Consider the following 17586-nt stretch of genomic DNA (forward strand, 5'->3'; position numbering starts at 1 on the left):
ACTCAATGGACAGGAGTTTGGGTAAACTCCGGGAGTTGGTGATGAACAGGGAGGCCTGGCGTGCTGTGGTTCATGGGGTTGCAAAGAGTCAGACACAACTGAGCGACTGAACTGAACTGAATGCTTTAATCTGTTCCAGCTGCCATCACCGAAACTACCACAGACTGGGTGACTTATAAGCAACAGGAATTTCTCTCTCACAGCTCTGGAGGCAGAAGATTTAAGAACAGGGTGCCAGCATGCTTGAGTGAGGGCCTGCTTTGGGTTGCAAACTGGTTTTGTCCTCACATGGTGAAAAGTACAAGGGATCTCTTTGGGGCTATTTTATTTTTTTATTTTTCAAAAAAGATTTTTTTAATGTGGACCATTTTTTTAAAAGTCTTTATTGAATTTACAGTACTGTTTCTCTTTTATGTTTTGGTTTTTTTGGCCAAGAGGCATGTGGGATGCCTTAGCTCCCCAACCAGGGGTCAAGTTTGCACCCGTTGCATTGGAAGGTGAGGTCTTAACCACTGGACTGCCAGCAAATCCCTGAGGCTCTTTTATAAGGGCACTAATTTCATTCATGAGACCTCCACCCTCATGACCTAATCACCTCCCAAAGGCCCAACCTCCTGATACCATCGTCACCTGGGGCATTAGATTTTCAACACACAAATTTTGGAGGTGTGGGGGGACACAAACATTCAGACCATAGCAACTGGTAAAGTCTGCTGTGATCCCAGATGACACGCTGTAGACCCAAAAGTCTGCCTCAGACTCCAACCAATCCCTGGGGAGTCAGAAGAGAGGCGGTCAGAGCCCCCAGATGGGCAGAGTGGACGTGGTGAGGAAACAAAGTCAGGGCTGTGACCTAGGGAGGAATCTGACCAGCTGCCCAGGTCAGCTTTGGCGCATTTTCTGACAAGGGGGAACAGGGAGTGGTGCATTCTGGTTAGAGCTCCCCAAGCAGCTCCACAAATCCCCAGAAAAGACCACCTCAGGAAGATCAAGGGCAGCCGTGGAGCCCCCCACCGGCTTCCGACAATCAGCTCTCGGGTTCTCGCCAGCACTCTCCCTGCCCCAGTTTTTCCTCCTTGCAGAGCCTGATATTTAATAGAAAATCCATTAGTGTCCCGTGATGGTGCCTCATGCTTCGATGTAGGTTGAGAGCGTCTGGGTAACAGCGGACACCAAAACCGCACTGTGGTGGGGCCCCAGGAGGGAGGAGCTATTTTTTCCTCTTTCTTACATAAAACATCTTTCCAGAGAGCCATGCTCTCCTTTGAATCGAGGCTGCAGCTGGCTTTGGCTTCAAAGCCACTAACCTTCCTTGGCCTGGTGGGTTCTGGAGGAGGCGGTGACTGGCACTGCAGCCTGCCCCACACACCTTGAGAACGGCCAGCCGCCTACAGCTCTCTGGTTCAGCTCTGTAAACGCTCCCTGAGTGCCCCAGGCCCTGTGCTCGGCCCGGACAGGAGGAAGATGTCAGGTCTGTGTCTCGGGCCGTCTCGTCTGGTGAAGGAAATCTAGGGTGCAGGTGCTAGGACTCAGGCATGCACAGAACGTGGCCTCGGCCTGGGTGCCCTCGAAGCTGCTTGCTAATACCTGCTCATCCTCTGTGATGTCACCCTCTCTGGAAAACCTTTCCTAATCCACCCATGCTGCCATTTAGGAAGCAGTTGTATATACAGTTCTGAAGTTCGGGGGCAAACCATGGGCTGGAGATCATGATCAAGGGCCATCTGGGGTCCTCAGCCAGAGCAGCGTCAGGGAGCTCTTGTGGCAAGGGGTGGGGGGGATTGCAGCGGGTCAGCGCAGTTGTAGGAAAACAGCCAGGGTCGACAGCTCTGGACAGAAAGAAGAGGCTGATAGGGTTGTGGAGTCAAGGGAGGAGTTTACTGATTTATTTATAGGTGGGGAGAGAGGTGAACAATTTGTATAAGCTGAAAGGAAGGAGGCAGTAGGGTCACTGAAATCCATGCATTTTGCAGTTATTGCTTACAGCCTTCTGACCAGCAGGGACTGGGAAAACAGCTGTTCACAGGACCAGGAGGGGAGCCTGTTGTCACACCACTGTGGGAAACAAAATAAGCAAGTGGACAAAGCAATGCTGTTGTTCAGTCACTCAGTCATATTCAGCTCTTTGTGATCCCATGGACTGCAGCACACCGGGCTTCCCTCCTTCACTATCTCCCAGAGTTTGTTCAAACTCACGTCCATTGAGTCAATGGACAGTTCAATAAACTACTAGCTATTTCAGATGATGATCGCTGAAGGGAGGAAATAAGCAGGGAGATGAGCGAGTCCTGGGGGCCAGAGTGGTCAGGAAAGGCTCCCTGAGGAGGGAACTTTCAAGCTGAGAGCTGAGTGACAAGTAGGTGGCAGGAAGAGAGAGTGGGGACTCTGGTGACTCGGTGGCCTTGTGGGGGGCGGAGGGGAAGGATGCGGGGCTTGTTGATACGTTTGGAGGTGGATGGAAGGGGGTAATGAATGGCGCTGGCTCTGGCTGAAGCTGGGACCCACATGGGCCTGAGAGAGATGCAGGGCCATTTCCCAGGCTCACTCAGCTGCCTAGCCTCCCACCCCTGCTTCAGGGTCAGCTCAGGAAGTCAGCACCCAGAGGCACCCCCAGACCCTCGACTAACAAGGCAGGGAATCTGCTGGGGTGTGGACAGACAGTGGTTAACTGCTCCATTTAAAAAAGCAACAGTGCCAGACAGAAAAGCCCACATAGTATAAGATTTCAGTCATGAGACATATTCAGTATAAGCAAATGCAAAGAAGCTGAAAAACAGATTAGTGGTTTCCCGGGGCTGGGGAAGTGGAGAATGAGGAATGACTGCTGAATGGGTGCAGGGTTTCCATTTGGGAGGATAAGAATGTCCTGAAACTGGAGAGTGCTGATGGTTATACCACACGGTGAATATACTTAATGCCACTGACCTGTACATATTAAAATGATTGCAGTGGTAAATTTTATCTTCAGTTCAGTTCAGTTGCTCAGCTGTGTCTGACTCTTTGCAACCCCATGGACTGCAGCACACCAGGCTTCCCTGTCCATCACCAACTCCTGGAGCTTGCTCAAACTCATGTCCATGGAGGTGGTGATGCCATCCAACCATCTCATCCTCTGTCATCCCCTTCTCCTCCCTCCTTAATCTTTCTCAGCATCAGAGTCTTTTCCAATTAGTCAGTTCTTTGCATCAGGTGGCCAAACTATTAGACTTTCAGCTTCAGCAGCAGTCCTTCTAAAGAATATTCAGGACTGATTTCCTTTAAGATTGACTGGTTTGATCTCCTTGCAGTCTAAGGGGCTCTCAAGAGTCTTCTCCAACACCACAGTTCAAAAGCATCAGTTCTTTGGCCATCAGCTTTCTTTATAGTCCAACTCTCACATCCATACATGACTACTGGAAAAACCATAGCTTTGACTAGACGGACCTTTGTTGGCACATAAATTTTACGTTATGTGCATTTTTACAACAGTTAAAACATAAAGAGGGAAAGGGAGCAATGATAACATGCAGCCTTTTCCTGACTGTGTAAGTCATGTAAGCGTGTTGCCTAAAAAAGTAAAATGGAAACCTGAGGACTTCCCTGGTGGTCCAGTGGTTAAGACTACAAGCTTCCATGCAGGGGGTACAGGTTCAATTGCTGGTCGGGGAACTAAGATCTCATATGTCAAGTGGCCAAATTAAAAAAAATAAAAAAGGAAACCACTGACATAAAAATAATCAAAATCACTATAAACTTCAGTGCATATTCCTTATGCAGAGATATGTATAATTATCTCTGATAAAAATGTAACACTATGTGTTCCATTTGAAACCTTGCCTCCCATAAACATTTTCCATTATTTTATAACAGCTTTATCAAGGTATATTCACATACCATACAATTTATTCATTTAAAGTGTTTTCAGTGGTTTTTGGTGTATTCACAGAGCTGTGCAACCATTACCACAATTTTAGAACATTTTCATCATACCTAGAATGGCTTCCCAGGTGGTGCTAGTGGTGAAGAATCCACCTGCCAATGAAGGAGACACAGATGAGGGTTTGATCCCTGCGTCGGAAAGATCCGTTGGGGTAGGAAATGGCACCCACTCCAATATGCTTGTGTGGAAGATTCCACAGGCAGAAGAGCCTGGCAGGCTACAGTCCATGGGGCTGCAAAGAGTTGGACACGACTGAGCATAATCAAAATTACCCAGAAAGAAGGCCTGCTCTCATAGCCATCACTCCTCATGCCACGGTCTTTAAATAAAGACCTACAGCATCACTCTCTCTGGCCAAACGGTACCACACTGCCTCAAACCTTGCTGCTGCTGCTGCTAAGTCGCTTCAGTCGTGTCCGACTCTGTGCGACCCCATAGACGGCAGCCCACCAGGCTCCGCCGTCCCTGGGATTCTCCAGGCAGGAACACTGGAGTGGTTGCCATTTCCTCCTCCAGGGCACGAACTGCCTCAAACCTTAGACACTGTCAATTGCAAGGTGCACTTGTTTTACTTCCCACTAAGAAAAATCCGAGCCACCCAACCCATGGCACGTGCTCCCTTACCTTCTTGTCACTTAATTTGCAGTTGGTGACAGAGGCTTTTAGACTTATTTGGACATATTTAGTACCGGCAATGTATATAACTCTGTGGAAGTAACAGTATGAGACCTATGACCAAATTCATATGTGCACAGTAATGACAGCTAGCCACAGGACACAAAGTGATCTCAGAGATGCTAGAACTTAAAATACAGGGACTTCCCCCAGCGGTCCAGTAGCTAAGACTCCACCTTCCAATGCAGAGGGTATGAGTTTGATCCCTGGTCAGGGAATTAAAATCCCACATGCTCCACAGTTTGGCCAAAAAAACAAAGTGCTCACCCTGGAATCAATGGTACCCAATACTGCAGACTATGGAGTGAACTTGGCTACGAAACAACAGAAGTTGACTCTACTCACTTAGGCAGAAAAGGAGGAGGAACAGTTCATAGAATCAGCACTGGAGACCTCCTCTTGTTCAGTTGATAAGTGATGTCCAGCTCTTTGGGATCCCATGAGCTATAGCACGCCATGACTCCCTGTCCTTCACAATCTCCTGGAGTTTGCTCAGACTCTTGTCCATCAAGTTGGTGATGGCATTCAACCATCTCATTCTCTGTCGCCCCCTTCTCCTCGGCTTAGAAACAAGAAAGAATGTGCAACCTAGAACACTACTGTCCTAAGCAGCCTTCAGGATGAGTCTGCTCGGGGCGCACTACAGGGCTGTGTCACAACCCTGCATAAGTTCTATGTCTCCACATCTCCACATCATTCCTTCAAGAGCCAAAGCCCTGGGCAACAGCCTCCGATTGCCCGAGGCCACACCATTAGGACCAGGGTCTTGCGTCCCACCTGATTTGGGACTTCCTTCCATCTTGGCTGCATAGCCAAGGAAAGACAAATATCCCCCAAGTGGATGTGCTACAATTGTTTAGCCCATAATGTCAGGTATTTATACTACTTCCAACACCTCAGTATCATAAACCAGGCAAGGGTGAACCTCTTCACTCATACGTCATCGTGCGATTGTCAGGACACGTCAGGATACATTCCCAGGTGCAAGATCATGGGGTAAAACAACAGGAGCATTTTTAGGCTTTGGACATTATCACTGAGCTGCCCATGTCCGGTGGTCGCACAGGATCCTCTGAGCAGATGTGCTGTGTCCCGCATCAGCCGGTTTCTACACAAAGGTGAAGAAAACACACGTCCGGAGGGAGCATTAAGGGAGTCAGAGTGCGGAGCAAGGCGTGCTCCAGGGCTTTCTCATGGAGCCAGAGCGTTCTCTGTGTGATCTCTCAGCTCACAGTGTGGTGGAAGGGAGTAGAGTATTACAACAATAGTAACTAGCAATTACCAGGCACGTGGCACGTGTTTAAGCTCATGGATCGATTCCTCTGATCCTCACAATAGTCAGTAGATGGGCCGGCTCTGGGTTTGGGTCCTGACCCTATGGCCTTGGCCAGGTCACCTTACCTCTAGCAGCCTCAGTTCCCTTAGATAGAAATGAAGACGCTGGCCCGGCCCACCTTGTGGGGCCCCGCTGTGAAGTCTGACGGGGTCTGGGTAAGGAGCTCGCAGCGGGGCCCGGGCAGCATTGCCACGTCAGCTGTCCTGAAGGAGGAGGGGAGAGGGGGGACTGATTCCCCAGCGTTCTGCCTTGGGGCCCTCGTGGCCACTCATCAGACCCCTCCCCGCAGGTGGACGAGATCTTGGGGAACCAGCCAACTGCCAAGGAGCAGGTGTTCGCTGCTCTGAAGCAGTTCGCGGCGGAGCAACGGGTGGATGAGCTGGTGTGGGCACTCACCCTGGCGCTGCCCCCCGAGGCCCGCAGGCCCCTCCTGGAGAACCTCAGGTACTCATTTGGGGTCAGGATGGGTGGGCAGGGGTGTCCGTTCTTCCGCCTCCACCCCAGATGCTGCTGCTGCTGCGTGGTCAGCCCCTGAGCTGGACCCCAACGCCCTGTTGCCCCAAAACCAGGGTTTTGGGTCAGTGACCCCAAAGGCTGACCCTGGAAAGGGCAGCTGTTGGTGCTGCTGCTGCCAGGGTGTCACTTTGAGTGAGAAGGAAGGGCTGCCAACTGCTGGCCTGGGATGGGCTGCAGGGAAGATCCACCTCCTGCTGCCCTGCTCTGTCCCAAACCCAGATCACAGAAGTTTCCAACGTTATCACCAAGATGCTCCTAGCTCTTCACTGAGAGGGAATAAGGGCACAGTTCAAAGGCCAGGGGCTGTGCTATGTCACAGTTCCCCACAGGAATGGGACTGTGCTGGGTCCATCCTGATCCCCAGAACCCCAATCCTGCCCCGCATCCTACAAACAATGTGTTCTCTCTGCCCTTTGATGAAGCCAGCTAGGTGCCAAGAACCTCACCAGGGCCCCAGAGGAACACTTTCTCACTGAATGCCACCAGTACTATCATTATCCCCCTTCCAGAGACAGACTGTGGCTCGGAGAGGTTAAGGGACAGCCCCAAAGTCACACAGCACATGAGGAGCAGGCACAAGAACACGAACCAATTGACTGAGCACTTTCTGCTCAGCTTTGGACTCTAAATTCATCCTTCAGGGGAAAAGAAAAATCTGGTAGGTCCTGTGACACCTGAAATGGCCTGGGAATCTCCCCAGCCCCCTGACCTCCACCCCCATCCTACCCAGCACTGCATGGCTTTGATCAGACCTCCCTGGGCCTGAGTGGAGTGTTCCCCGCAGGCATGCTGCAGGGCTGGCTCTGCACCCGCTGCCTCCAGGGCGGGCGACGGCTCCCCCAGCCCGCCCCTCCCCCTCCTGGGCTCAGCCCGTCCCCTCCCCTCGCTGCCATTCACCCCGCAGCCTGCCCCTCCCTCTGGGCCTGGCCAATGTCAGGGACCGGGCTGGCCACCCCCACTCCCCAAGCTGGGCTCCGCGTCTCCGCTCTGCAGCGGAGCACAGAAGGCCACCGAAAGAGGCCACCATGAGCTGCCTGGGGTGAGTTAGGGGTCTGCCCCTTGCTGGAAAAATTCGGAGAGGAAAAAAAAAAAAGTTATATCTAGAAACAAATTTGCAGAGATGCTGCGCTGGGGCGGAAGGGCTCCCTGGGGAGGTGATGGGCCGGCAGCCCCGCCCCTCCGCACCAGGGCTGGGCCAGGGGCCGAGTGGCCAGGCTGTCCCCTGGGAAGTTGGCACGCATGTCTGACGGCTCTTAGCAGCCGGAGGCCCTCCCGGTCCGCCTCATCGGTCCTCCCTTCGGCGCTGCCCGGGCTTCCGTCCTCGCCACCTCTGCCGGGCCAGCCGGTCTGCCTCCTGGGACGGCCCCCCGTGCCTGCCTTTCCCGTTGTCCATGGCTCGTCCCGAGCTGCCCGCAGCGGGTCAGGAAGAACGAGGGGCGGAGGAGGCACCCCTTAGGCGTGCTCGATTGAGAGCCTGGGAAGCGGGAACGCTGGACACCTGGGGATGCCCGGTCCCCGCAGCGTCTTCGGGGCGCCGCTGGGGAAGATGAAACAGCAGCCTCTGTTGTCAGCGCGTGTCAAGTGCGACAGGAAAATTGGGGAGGCTGCCGGAGGAGGGGGCGGCGCCCAGCTGGGCTCTGCAGGGAGAGGGGTCCCCTGGCAGCCGTGGCTTCCGCCTCCATCCCCCCCTACTCCCCACCCCCACCACCGGGCTCCAGGGGCGGATGGACTGGGTTCTAGGGGTGAAGTGGTGATCCCCACGCAGCCCCTTCCCTAGACAGCTTGGAGAAGGCATGGAGGAATGGCACGGACTCAGTTTTCTGTGATTCTAAGAGCTGAGCACCAGCCGAAGGGCAGCACAGGGCAGTCAGGGCAGGCTGCCCAAAGGAGGCAGCAGTTCCAGGGCTGCACAGGGACCAGTGGGGTGCAGCCGTGTGTCCTGTGGAGGAGGGAAGATAGCTCATCAGGGCTAGGCATCCAGCTACAGAGGTGAACCCCGGAATGCCAAGGTGAGGGTGCTGCCATGTAGAACCCAATCTCAGGTACCAACCGTGCCTAGCTGTGAGTCTCCCAGCCTTGGTAGGGGGCCATGAAGGGCTCCGGCTCTGGGACCCTGCGACCGAGGGGGGTGAAGTGTGACAATCTGGACACCTGGGGACGCACAGGGTAGATGAAGATACACGTGTGCAGGTGCGTGGGCACACTTGACCGAGGCTAGAAACCACTTAAATCACCGTGCAGCTTCTGAGGGTGGTCCAGGGACCAAAGCAGAGGGCTTGGGGAGAAAGGAGGAGGAGCAGTGAGACCGTGAAGCTGGGTCAGCCAGAGCAGTAGCCGCTAGCCACATGTCACTCTTTAAAATGAAATTTAATGAATATAAAATGCAATTTAAAATTCAGCTTCACAGTCTCACCAGTCACACGGCAAGTATGGAGTGGCCCCGTCTGGCTGGTGGCCGCCCTACAGAACAGCGCACACAAGGAGCATGTCCATCCGCAACTTGCATCAGTCTTGTCCAACGTGGCCTCTTCATCTTAGTGTGGCCGCGAGGGTGAGATTTGGGTCAGTGGCGGCAATATAAGTAAAGGGTCTTATCTTTCTTTATGAAGGCAGTTACTCCTGTGGCTCAGAGCCTGATTTGGGTCTGTCCCCAAAGGGATCCCAGTTTGATGAAGTGATAAAAATGACTTTCTAATTAGGACAGGCCAGGGAGTTTGGAAAGTGTGACGCGGTTGAGAGGGAACAGGAAAGCCAAGTGGGCTTCGTGCTCTGCTAGTGTTTCAGGAAACAGGCAAAGAAGGGAAGGATCAGGTGGAGGGGAGGGGAGAGAGAAGCCGCGGAGGTGGTGGGGAAGCTGGGTTTTGAGTCCTGGCAGACCTCGCTTGAACCCCCAGTCCACTCATGGGCTGTGCGACCTTGAGCAGATTCACTAACCTCAACAGTTTATCCATAAAACGGGGTTGATCATTTCCATGTGTTCCCCAGCGGGGTTCTTGGTGGCAAAGCATGCAAACAGACTCTGCCAACTGCAAGCGTCAAAGAGATTCATTGAGACACTGGGCTTTAGGGTTTGAGCACCTCCTTCACCCTTTTCTGCTTTAATGACAAGTGTCAGAGGCAACATCACACAAGGTTATTTGGAAGATTCGATGACTGCATGTCAGAAGCTGTGCCAGGCATTTGCACGTGCTCGATTAAGCTGGTTTACCCTCGGGAAGGTCTCTTTCTCCCTAGAGAGGTCTCTCAACCACAGCACTATCAACATTCGGAGCTTGGTGATTCTCTGTTGTGGGGGACTCTCCTGTACTTAGCTTACAGCATCCCTGGCCTCCTCCCACCAGATGCCATAGCACACCCCCTTCCCACTTGTCATTTTGTGACAACCAAAACTGTCCCCAGACAGTGCTGAGCATCATCTGAGGGGTAAAGTCACCCCCAATTGAGAAGCCCTGCCCGAGTGTGATCTGCCCTTTGGTAATACCCTCTTGCTGGGGCCGATGCTTTAGCAACGGCCAGTCCGGCTCACCCCACACTGCTCTGGGTCAGAGGCACCAGCTTTGGCGCCTTCCCTGTGCTGAGGTGGCCCCGCAGCAGTGTGCGCATGGCTGGCGGTGTCAGGGTTCAAGCAGGAGCATCTTGTCCATGGTCACATCTCCAGTGCCCACAGAAACGTGGCATCATCACGGTCCTCGGGCGGCCTGGTTCTGTGTGCTGGGCCGTCACCGCGGGCACACTACCACCAAGAAGAGTTCTGTCTTGACGGGACGGTGAGTGCGCTCGGCCTGTGGATGTCAGGGAGCTCTGCTCACTGTGAGCAGGGCTGAGGCCAGGCCTGGGGGGACCCCGAGTGAGGACAGGCTCTGGCTTCCTGCTGCTCCCGGGGAGAAGTGCAGCCCCATGAGGTCACGCCTGTGGGGGGGCTCGCTGGGGCCAGGCGTGGGGGCCGAAGTGTGCTGGGCAGCATGGCCTGGATGGAGCAGAGAGACTGACCATCGGGTCTGCAGGGGCCTCCTTGTGACGGGCCACAGGAGCCCACAGGAGGACCACGAAGCATGCTCCCCACAAGACTGAGACAGGGGCTGGGTCCCTGGGAGTTCCTGCCTCTGCCGTTCCGGCGCATCTGGGTGGTGGCCACCTCGTGGTGGGAGAGCGCCTTGTGATGACCCCACCCCACCCCGTGGAGTGGTCCTTGAGAAGCCCCTCCCCAGGATGCCCTGGGTGGCTCCAGCATCTATGCTTTGGTCCTCAGAACTCAGATTCTCACCCTTTCAACCTGAAGCCAGGACTCATGACCATGCAGTGGGGCTCCTGGGGTCTGCTCCTGCTCAGATAACAGAGAGTGGCAGGCCCAGAAGCGACCTGGTGCCCCTTTCTTCTTAGCTCCGTCTCCTCCCTTGCTGGTCCTCCCCTCTCCAGTAGAACACATTCATCTCAGGGAGACCCCCTATTCCCCCACCACCACCCACACCTGTCCCCTCCTCACTTGCCCCCAGGTCTCATTAACTCTACTTCCTGTGTTTTAGAAACTGGCCACTTGTCCCATCTCAACATCCTTCACTGTGAGCCTCCCAGCGTCACCCCACCACTGGTGCACCAAAATCTTCAGGGTCCCTCCACCTCCTCTTAAATCCTTAGACCCTCCATGGCTCCTCTCTGCTCTCAAGAGTGCAGGCTGAGCTTTGACAAGGACATTCGAGGCCTCCCTCTCTAGCCTCTTCTTTGGAGCTTCCCCCTGGGTGAGTGGGGAAGGTCTCTCTGGCTGACACTGGCTGAGTCCTTGAGTCCTAGCGTAAAGGCCACCTCCTCCAAAAAGCCTTCCCAGACTCTACATAGGGCAATCGGAGCTTCCTCTTAACTGTCGGGATCGGTCTCGCTGCGGGTGTTGGGGACTCTCCAGGGCGCCGCAGCCCGAGGGATCAGAGGCGAGGCGCCTGGGGAAGGGCTCGTGGGCAGGGGCCAGAAGAGGCCGAGGGACGGCTCGAACGGCCCTAGCTCGCGAGGAGCGGACTGGAGAGTTCCCGAAGGGGCGGGGCGGGGCGGGGCGGGGCCACCCGAGAGGGGCGGGCGCCGGGCCGCGGGCCCAGCCTGCTCGGGAGGGGCTGAGCGCGCTCGCCGGGCAGAGGCGCGTGGGAGCGCGCTCGCCGGGCAGAGGCGCGTGGAGTCGCCGCGCCCGCGCTCCGCTTCGGTCTCCGCACCCCCGGGCCATCGGCACCTGGCGCGCCGCCGTCGCCGGCTCCAGATGGGGAAGGACCAGGGCTTCTCTCGGCACTTTCGGTAGTTTCCCCGAACCGCGCGTACTGAGCCCCCGGGAACCGCGCGCCCTGGTGCGACGGACCCGCCTCCGGCTGACTTGAAAAGGGGTGGGGCTCGGGCACCGAGGGGCTTCCCTGCTCTGGGTGCGTACCCAGCGAGCCAGCCTGACTGGGGGCAGGGGCTTGGGAGGGTGGACGTAAACCCGAAGGGTATTAAAGAGGGGAGTTCCCCGAGGTGGGCACTGGTTCCCCCGCCCTAGGGATCGGGATGCAGGGTGGGGACCAAGGATGAGATTGAAAAGTCCTCTTTCCTTCGTGTGACTGGACAGATCCAGGGAACCAGACAGAGAGTGAGGCAGAGAAGGTGATGGAGAGAGAGGACCTTGTGGGAGCCCCCGATGGGAATCTGGAGTTGGATTTGGCCCTGGCCCCCTAAGAGAACAGACTAACTCTGAGTGCAGTGTCCCTGGAGGGCCTCCCAAAGAGCCCCGTGGCCACAGAGAAGCCTGCTGGCACAGTAGGGACCTGGGAGTCTGGGGACAGCTGTAGCCAGGCTGTCGGTTCAAAGGGGCGTCCGTCCATCAGCCACAGTGGTCCATGAGGCCCCACTGCAGCTGGATCTGCCGGGGCTGTCAGCTTGGAGCAGACCCAGGGCTGGAGTGCATGGGCCAGACTGAGCCGCACGGAGGGCCCACACCAGCCAGGAAGGGCGTCTGGCACACCAAGGCAGGCTAGGCTTCCATCTCAGCCCCACGGACACCAAGGAGGGCAGAAGGCACCCAACCTTCTCCCACCTGGGCAGTTGGTGACTCACCCTGGTTCCCACTGTGGGGGTGAGGGAGGCCCTTTCTAGTTGCTGCTAGAGGGTTGTACCTAGGGGCTGCGGCTGTTGGGCTGATACGTTGTAGAGCCTGAGGCTGGAGCCCAAAGGGTAAAGCAGACACTTTCCCGCGTGTCATCTCTGCGTTGCCTGGGCAGGAGGCGGGCGGGGACCGTGCAGGCCAGCAGATGGAGATGTCTGGCTCTGCAGACCTTGAAGGACCATCCAGGGAACGTGGCTGAGGTGCTGGATTTTCGGGAATCGCCAGGGTGGGCAAGGATCAGTATATCGGGTGATGGCTCTCCTGGCAGAGCCGAGCAGGCCATCATTCTTGCCTCCTGCTTGCCTGGAACATCCCAATCTGGACCAGGGCTCACGAGGCAGTGTGGGGGGGAGGCTGCACCCTCCTCCCTGAGGACTCACATCCCTTCCCTCCCACCAGGCAACCACCTGGCCTTATTAAACCTACCCACGGAGATCGAGGGTCACCACCGGGTGACCTCAGAGGGACTTATGTCCGCTGGCTGCAAGGCCACTGCTCCCTCCCCTCCCCCTACACCCTTGGCGCTGGCCCTTGGTCCAGAGAACAGGGAAAGGAGCCTTGGGACGCAGCCAGGGAGGCCTCACTAGCAACCAGAACTTCAAGGGCCCTCGATGGAGCCCGGTGACAGTGCGGAGGCCCAGAGCCCGGGTTCCACCTCAGCCGTGGGCAGCCACATAACCCTGGAATGTGACAGACCCCCACTGAGCCCGAGAATCCTCTGCCAGGGGCCAGGGAGTCCCCAGGATGTTGACCATTACTCAGAGGTGTGAGGGGGCCACTGCTGGACCACCCTGTTTACCCTGTTTACTGCATCACTGAGTCCGAACTCTGTGCTCAGCCCTGGCCAGTCACCGTGGCTCACACCCGAGTTACAGACCCAGTTCTCCGAGAGCCTCCAGCCTTGTAGAGGAGACCCAGGGGCACCACGGAAACGTCCCAGGGTGTGGACTGCAACAGGGGGCTCTGCGAGCCTCCCCGAGGCCTCTTGTCACTTCCAGGTCAGCTCCTCTGAGAGCAGGAACCACAGTGCCTTCAGCTTTGAAGCCCAGTGCCTGGCTGGCACTGATAGCAGGGACCTCCAAAAACATGTTGGACTAAACTGGGGGAAGGCTAGGGCTGGGTGTCGAAGGGTGAAGCCAGGTCAGCAGGAGAGCAGAGTGTGCAGGATGGGGTGGGGCGGGGGGCAAAGGGTAGGAGCAGGACTGGATGCCGTGCTCCCCACCCTCCTGGGGGGCTGGCGGGAGACCCGCTGCGGGACTGGGAGTCTGATGAGGGTCTAAGCGGAGTCGGATCCCAGCGCGGATGGTGGCTTCGGTTTTCTCCAGCAGAGTTGCCTGGAATCAGGCAGGGCGAAGGTGGGTGTGTGGGACTTCTGGCTGCGGTTTGGCCTGGCTGGTGTGAGGGCATGAGATGAGGGAGTCCGGGGAAGCCAGAGATGGGAAGACAAAGGCAAGAGGAGGAAAAGGTCCACGGAAGGGCTTGGAGGGCACTGAGGCCAGAGTAATGGGGACCTGGGGAAGGAGGCTTTCCCAAAGTGGAGCGAGCTGGGCGCCGCGGCCCTCGTGTGACCCGGGCCCACTAGGGCACAAGTCCAGGCCCCGAGGGAGCCACTCCTGGGCGGAGGAGCGCGCCCAGCGCGGCGCCCGCGTAGTTTACAGGGGTCGGGGCGCGATCTGGGGCGCGCCCCGATTCTGTGGTCCTCGCCCGCAGGATCTTCATCCCCAAGAAGCACCGGGCGCGCTTCGACGAGGTGGTGTCTCAGGGTCTGCTGGGCAAGCTGTGCCGCGCGCGGCGGACGCAGGGCGCGCAGCGGCTGCGCCGGAGCCGCAGCGAGGAGCGGCCGGAGCGCCTCCTGGTGTCCACGCGCGCCAGCGCCGCCCCGCGCCGCCCAGACGAACCGCCCCCGCGCAAGGCCGCCTCTCTGCTGGGCGGCCGCGCGGGCCCCGGGGGCGCGCGCAGGTATCCGGGATGGGCTGCGGACGCGTCTCTGTCGGTGGGAGCAGGAATGGAGACCCGGGCCGAGGGCGCTGGGGCGAAGCGGGGACACCTGGCGGTTGGGGTCCAGGAGAGGTTAAGGGGAGTGGGATGCGGGACCTTGCCATCCCCTGCTCCCCGCAGGCTCCTCTCCCCAGAGAAAGGCACGCTGAGCCACCCCCAACCACCCCTTCTTTCTCCCCAGGACAGTCCGAGTCTACAAGGGCAACAAGAGCTTCGGCTTCACGCTGCGTGGCCATGGACCTGTCTGGATCGAGTCTGTCCTGCCTGGTGAGGGGTGGGTGGGTTGTTCAGAATGAGGCAAAAGGAGCCTGTGAGGTCAATGGTCAGCAGCTGCTCCCCTCTTCGGGTCCCAACCTTGAGGAGCCTGTGTCTTCTAAGTGTCCCAGAGCAGCCGACCCAGATCACCCATCTTCCCCAGTCCGGGCAAACCCCCTGCAAGCGCAGGGTCACATTAGAGCCAAGTTCTCCATTCAGACCTTTCCTGGGCCCACAGGGAGGGCCTGGGGCCCTGCCTGAGACCCTGTGGCAGCCTGCACAGAGCTGGCACCTGCCCAGGTCGGGCCCCAGGCAACCCTCCCTGTGCTCACTGCCCCCTGAGAACTGGGCACTTGCTGGGCAGGCCGCAGGGCTCCAGGGCCTCTTCCCAGTATCCAGACTCCAGGGACTCCCCTCTCCCACCCCTGGCCTGCCCTTTCTTGCTCGTGGAATGGTGACGTCCTGAGGAATTCCTCCTTGCCGCCCCTCCAGTGAGGGGTTGGCAGGGGGAGGGAAGACTCTCATTTCTTGGGGAGGAAGTGCATCCGTTGTGGATGCTCTCTGCAGGCACTGAGCTCTCCTGCCCTGTCACCACCGCAGGGCTGGGTCACTGGGTCTGTCCTGCCCCCTCAGCCCCTCCCCTGAGTGAGACATTTCCAGTGATGCATCCCCATGGGTGCACCTGCTGATGCTGAGCTCCTTCTACCCTTCTGCATCTCACGTCCCTGGTGCATGGATCTGTGAGAAAGGCTCCTCTGATCTCTGCCACGCACCCGCTTCTTGCCTGTAAAACAGGACGTGGCGTTTCCCGGGGGCGGGTCCCAGCTCAGCTGACATGCCCTCTTGCCTTGCTTCCAGGGAGCCCGGCTGACAATGCCTCCCTTAAGTCAGGCGACCGGATCCTCTTCCTCAATGGACTGGACATGAGGTCAGAACCTGTTGGGGACATGGCGCTTAGTGGCAAACAGCCCCCAGGACTCCTGACTCTTGGGGCATCCTGGCCACAGGCCTCTGACCAGCCAGTCCCCTGTTTATTCCCCCTCCTACGGGAAGTCTCGAATCCACCCTTCCACCCTCTCCAGGATGTCAAATTGTCCTTCCAACCGGGAGACACCCAGGCTCCATGCTTGGGGCGAAGAGTTGAATAGATCCTGTGTGTCATTCCCTTAGAGGGGGGACCCTACAGGGAGGACGGGGGCATGACGCCTCCTGTACCCACAAGTGTCCAGCTGGCCCTGGGCCTGCAGCTTCTCCTGCAGAGGAGGTTAACACGTGGGCAAGGCAGGGCCCCAGCTTTGGGCCCACCTGTGGCCTCGCCGTGTGGCCTCCACCAGCAGGACGGGGGGTCCGGCGGCTGGCCGTGCGCTCGGGTCACGCAGGGCCGGCCCTCCGGGGCCACCTCTGCTCGGCAGGAACTGCTCCCACGACAAGGTGGTGTCCATGCTCCAGGGCAGCGGCGCCATGCCCACGCTGGTGGTGGAGGAGGGGCTCGTCCCGTTCACCAGCGGTGAGACGCCCGTGGCCCTGGGCCGCCTTGGCCGCTGGAGCCCCTACTTGAGTCACCAGGGGTGGGAGTCCCGACTCTTCTGAGGCCTCTGTTCTCCCCACAGACATGCAGCTTCCCTCCCCAGGTTGGGCAGCCTCAAGGCTCCCCCTCCAGCCCCGTCCTCCTCTCTCACCCCAGCTTGGGAGGTCCCCTGGCCCCAGGCACAGGGCTCACTCATGCTTCTCCTTCCTGTGACCCCCACCCCTAAAGATTCCGACTCGATGGATTCCCCCAACCCGTCATCGGCGCTCACCTCCCTGCAGTGGGTGGCAGAGATCCTCCCGTCCAGTATCCGAGTGCAGGGGAGGACCTTCAGCCAGCAGCTGGAGCACCTGCTCACGCCCCCCGAGCGCTACGGGGTCTGCCGGGCCCTCGAGAGCTTCTTCCAGCACAGGTGGTTGCCCCAGGGTGGCGGTGGGGGGGGCGGATCTGCCATGGGTGGACCCCAAATCCTGCCCGGACTCACCACCACTCACCTGCCTGAGCTTCTCCTAAGAGCGTCTCAAAGGGGCCCCCGAGTCGGGGGGCCATTGGGTTGCCCTAAACAAACCCCAGCTCTGACACCTCCTAGCCATGTGACCTGGCCAGGTCCCAGCCCTCTCTGTAAATTGAAGCAGACAGTGAGCCCCTGCAGTGTGGTTGGCGGGACCCTCGAAACACCCACCCATGGGCACTCATGACCAGCCCAACCCTATTTGGGTTGGAGTAGCCTCTTTCTTTTCCCACCTCAGCGGCAGCAGGAGCGTTTATCACACGCCTCAGCCCAGAGGGTCATTGTCTAAGTTCTTGCAAAGCCAATTACTTCTCCATCCCCTTTTTCGGTCTAAACAAAAATGTATATGTTTGTTGAAATATAATTCACATACCATACAATTCACACATTTGAGTGTACAACGCGCTGGTTCTTAGTATGTTCACAAACGTGTTGTAACCATCACCACATTCAGTTTTAGGACATTTTCATCACCTCAAAAGGAAGTCCCAACCGTTTCACAGTTGGTCCCACCCCCTCACCTTCCCCCACACCCCTTTCATCTTAAACCACCAGTAATCTCCTTTCCTTCTCTGTAGATTTCCCTGTTCTGGAGATTTCAAATGCTGGGACCATATGATATGTGGACTTCTTTATAATCATTTTCCCACATTTTAAAATTTTAATTAATTTATTTCTGGCCGTGGCTGGGTCCTGGTCGCTGCGCACGGGCTTCCTCTAGTTGCAGAGAGCG

The 17586-nt window shown here is 57.3% G+C and overlaps 1 protein-coding gene across 7 annotated transcripts in view; it reads left to right on the forward strand.

Moving 5' to 3' along the window:
- GRID2IP (Grid2 interacting protein) overlaps nucleotides 1-17586 on the forward strand; it is a 57181-nt gene that overhangs the window by 24985 nt on the left and 14610 nt on the right. For 5 of the 7 annotated variants that reach the window (XM_081552764.1, XM_081552765.1, XM_081552767.1 and 2 more), the window contains 6 exons: nucleotides 6220-6374; nucleotides 14272-14520; nucleotides 14741-14826; nucleotides 15673-15742; nucleotides 16227-16321; nucleotides 16571-16754. In XM_081552764.1, coding sequence (XP_081408890.1) covers nucleotides 6220-6374; nucleotides 14272-14520; nucleotides 14741-14826; nucleotides 15673-15742; nucleotides 16227-16321; nucleotides 16571-16754 — 839 coding nt within the window. Of the gene's footprint in view, nucleotides 1-6219; nucleotides 6375-7471; nucleotides 7486-11685; nucleotides 11721-14271; nucleotides 14521-14740; nucleotides 14827-15672; nucleotides 15743-16226; nucleotides 16322-16570; nucleotides 16755-17586 lie in introns of those variants that run through there. The other 2 variants (XM_081552770.1, XM_081552769.1) reach the window with 2 other exon arrangements.

This window comes from Giraffa tippelskirchi, chromosome 13 (genome assembly GCF_054371585.1).
Source record: "Giraffa tippelskirchi isolate mGirTip1 chromosome 13, T2T-mGirTip1v1.2.pri, whole genome shotgun sequence".
Taxonomy (NCBI): Eukaryota; Metazoa; Chordata; class Mammalia; order Artiodactyla; family Giraffidae; genus Giraffa; species Giraffa tippelskirchi.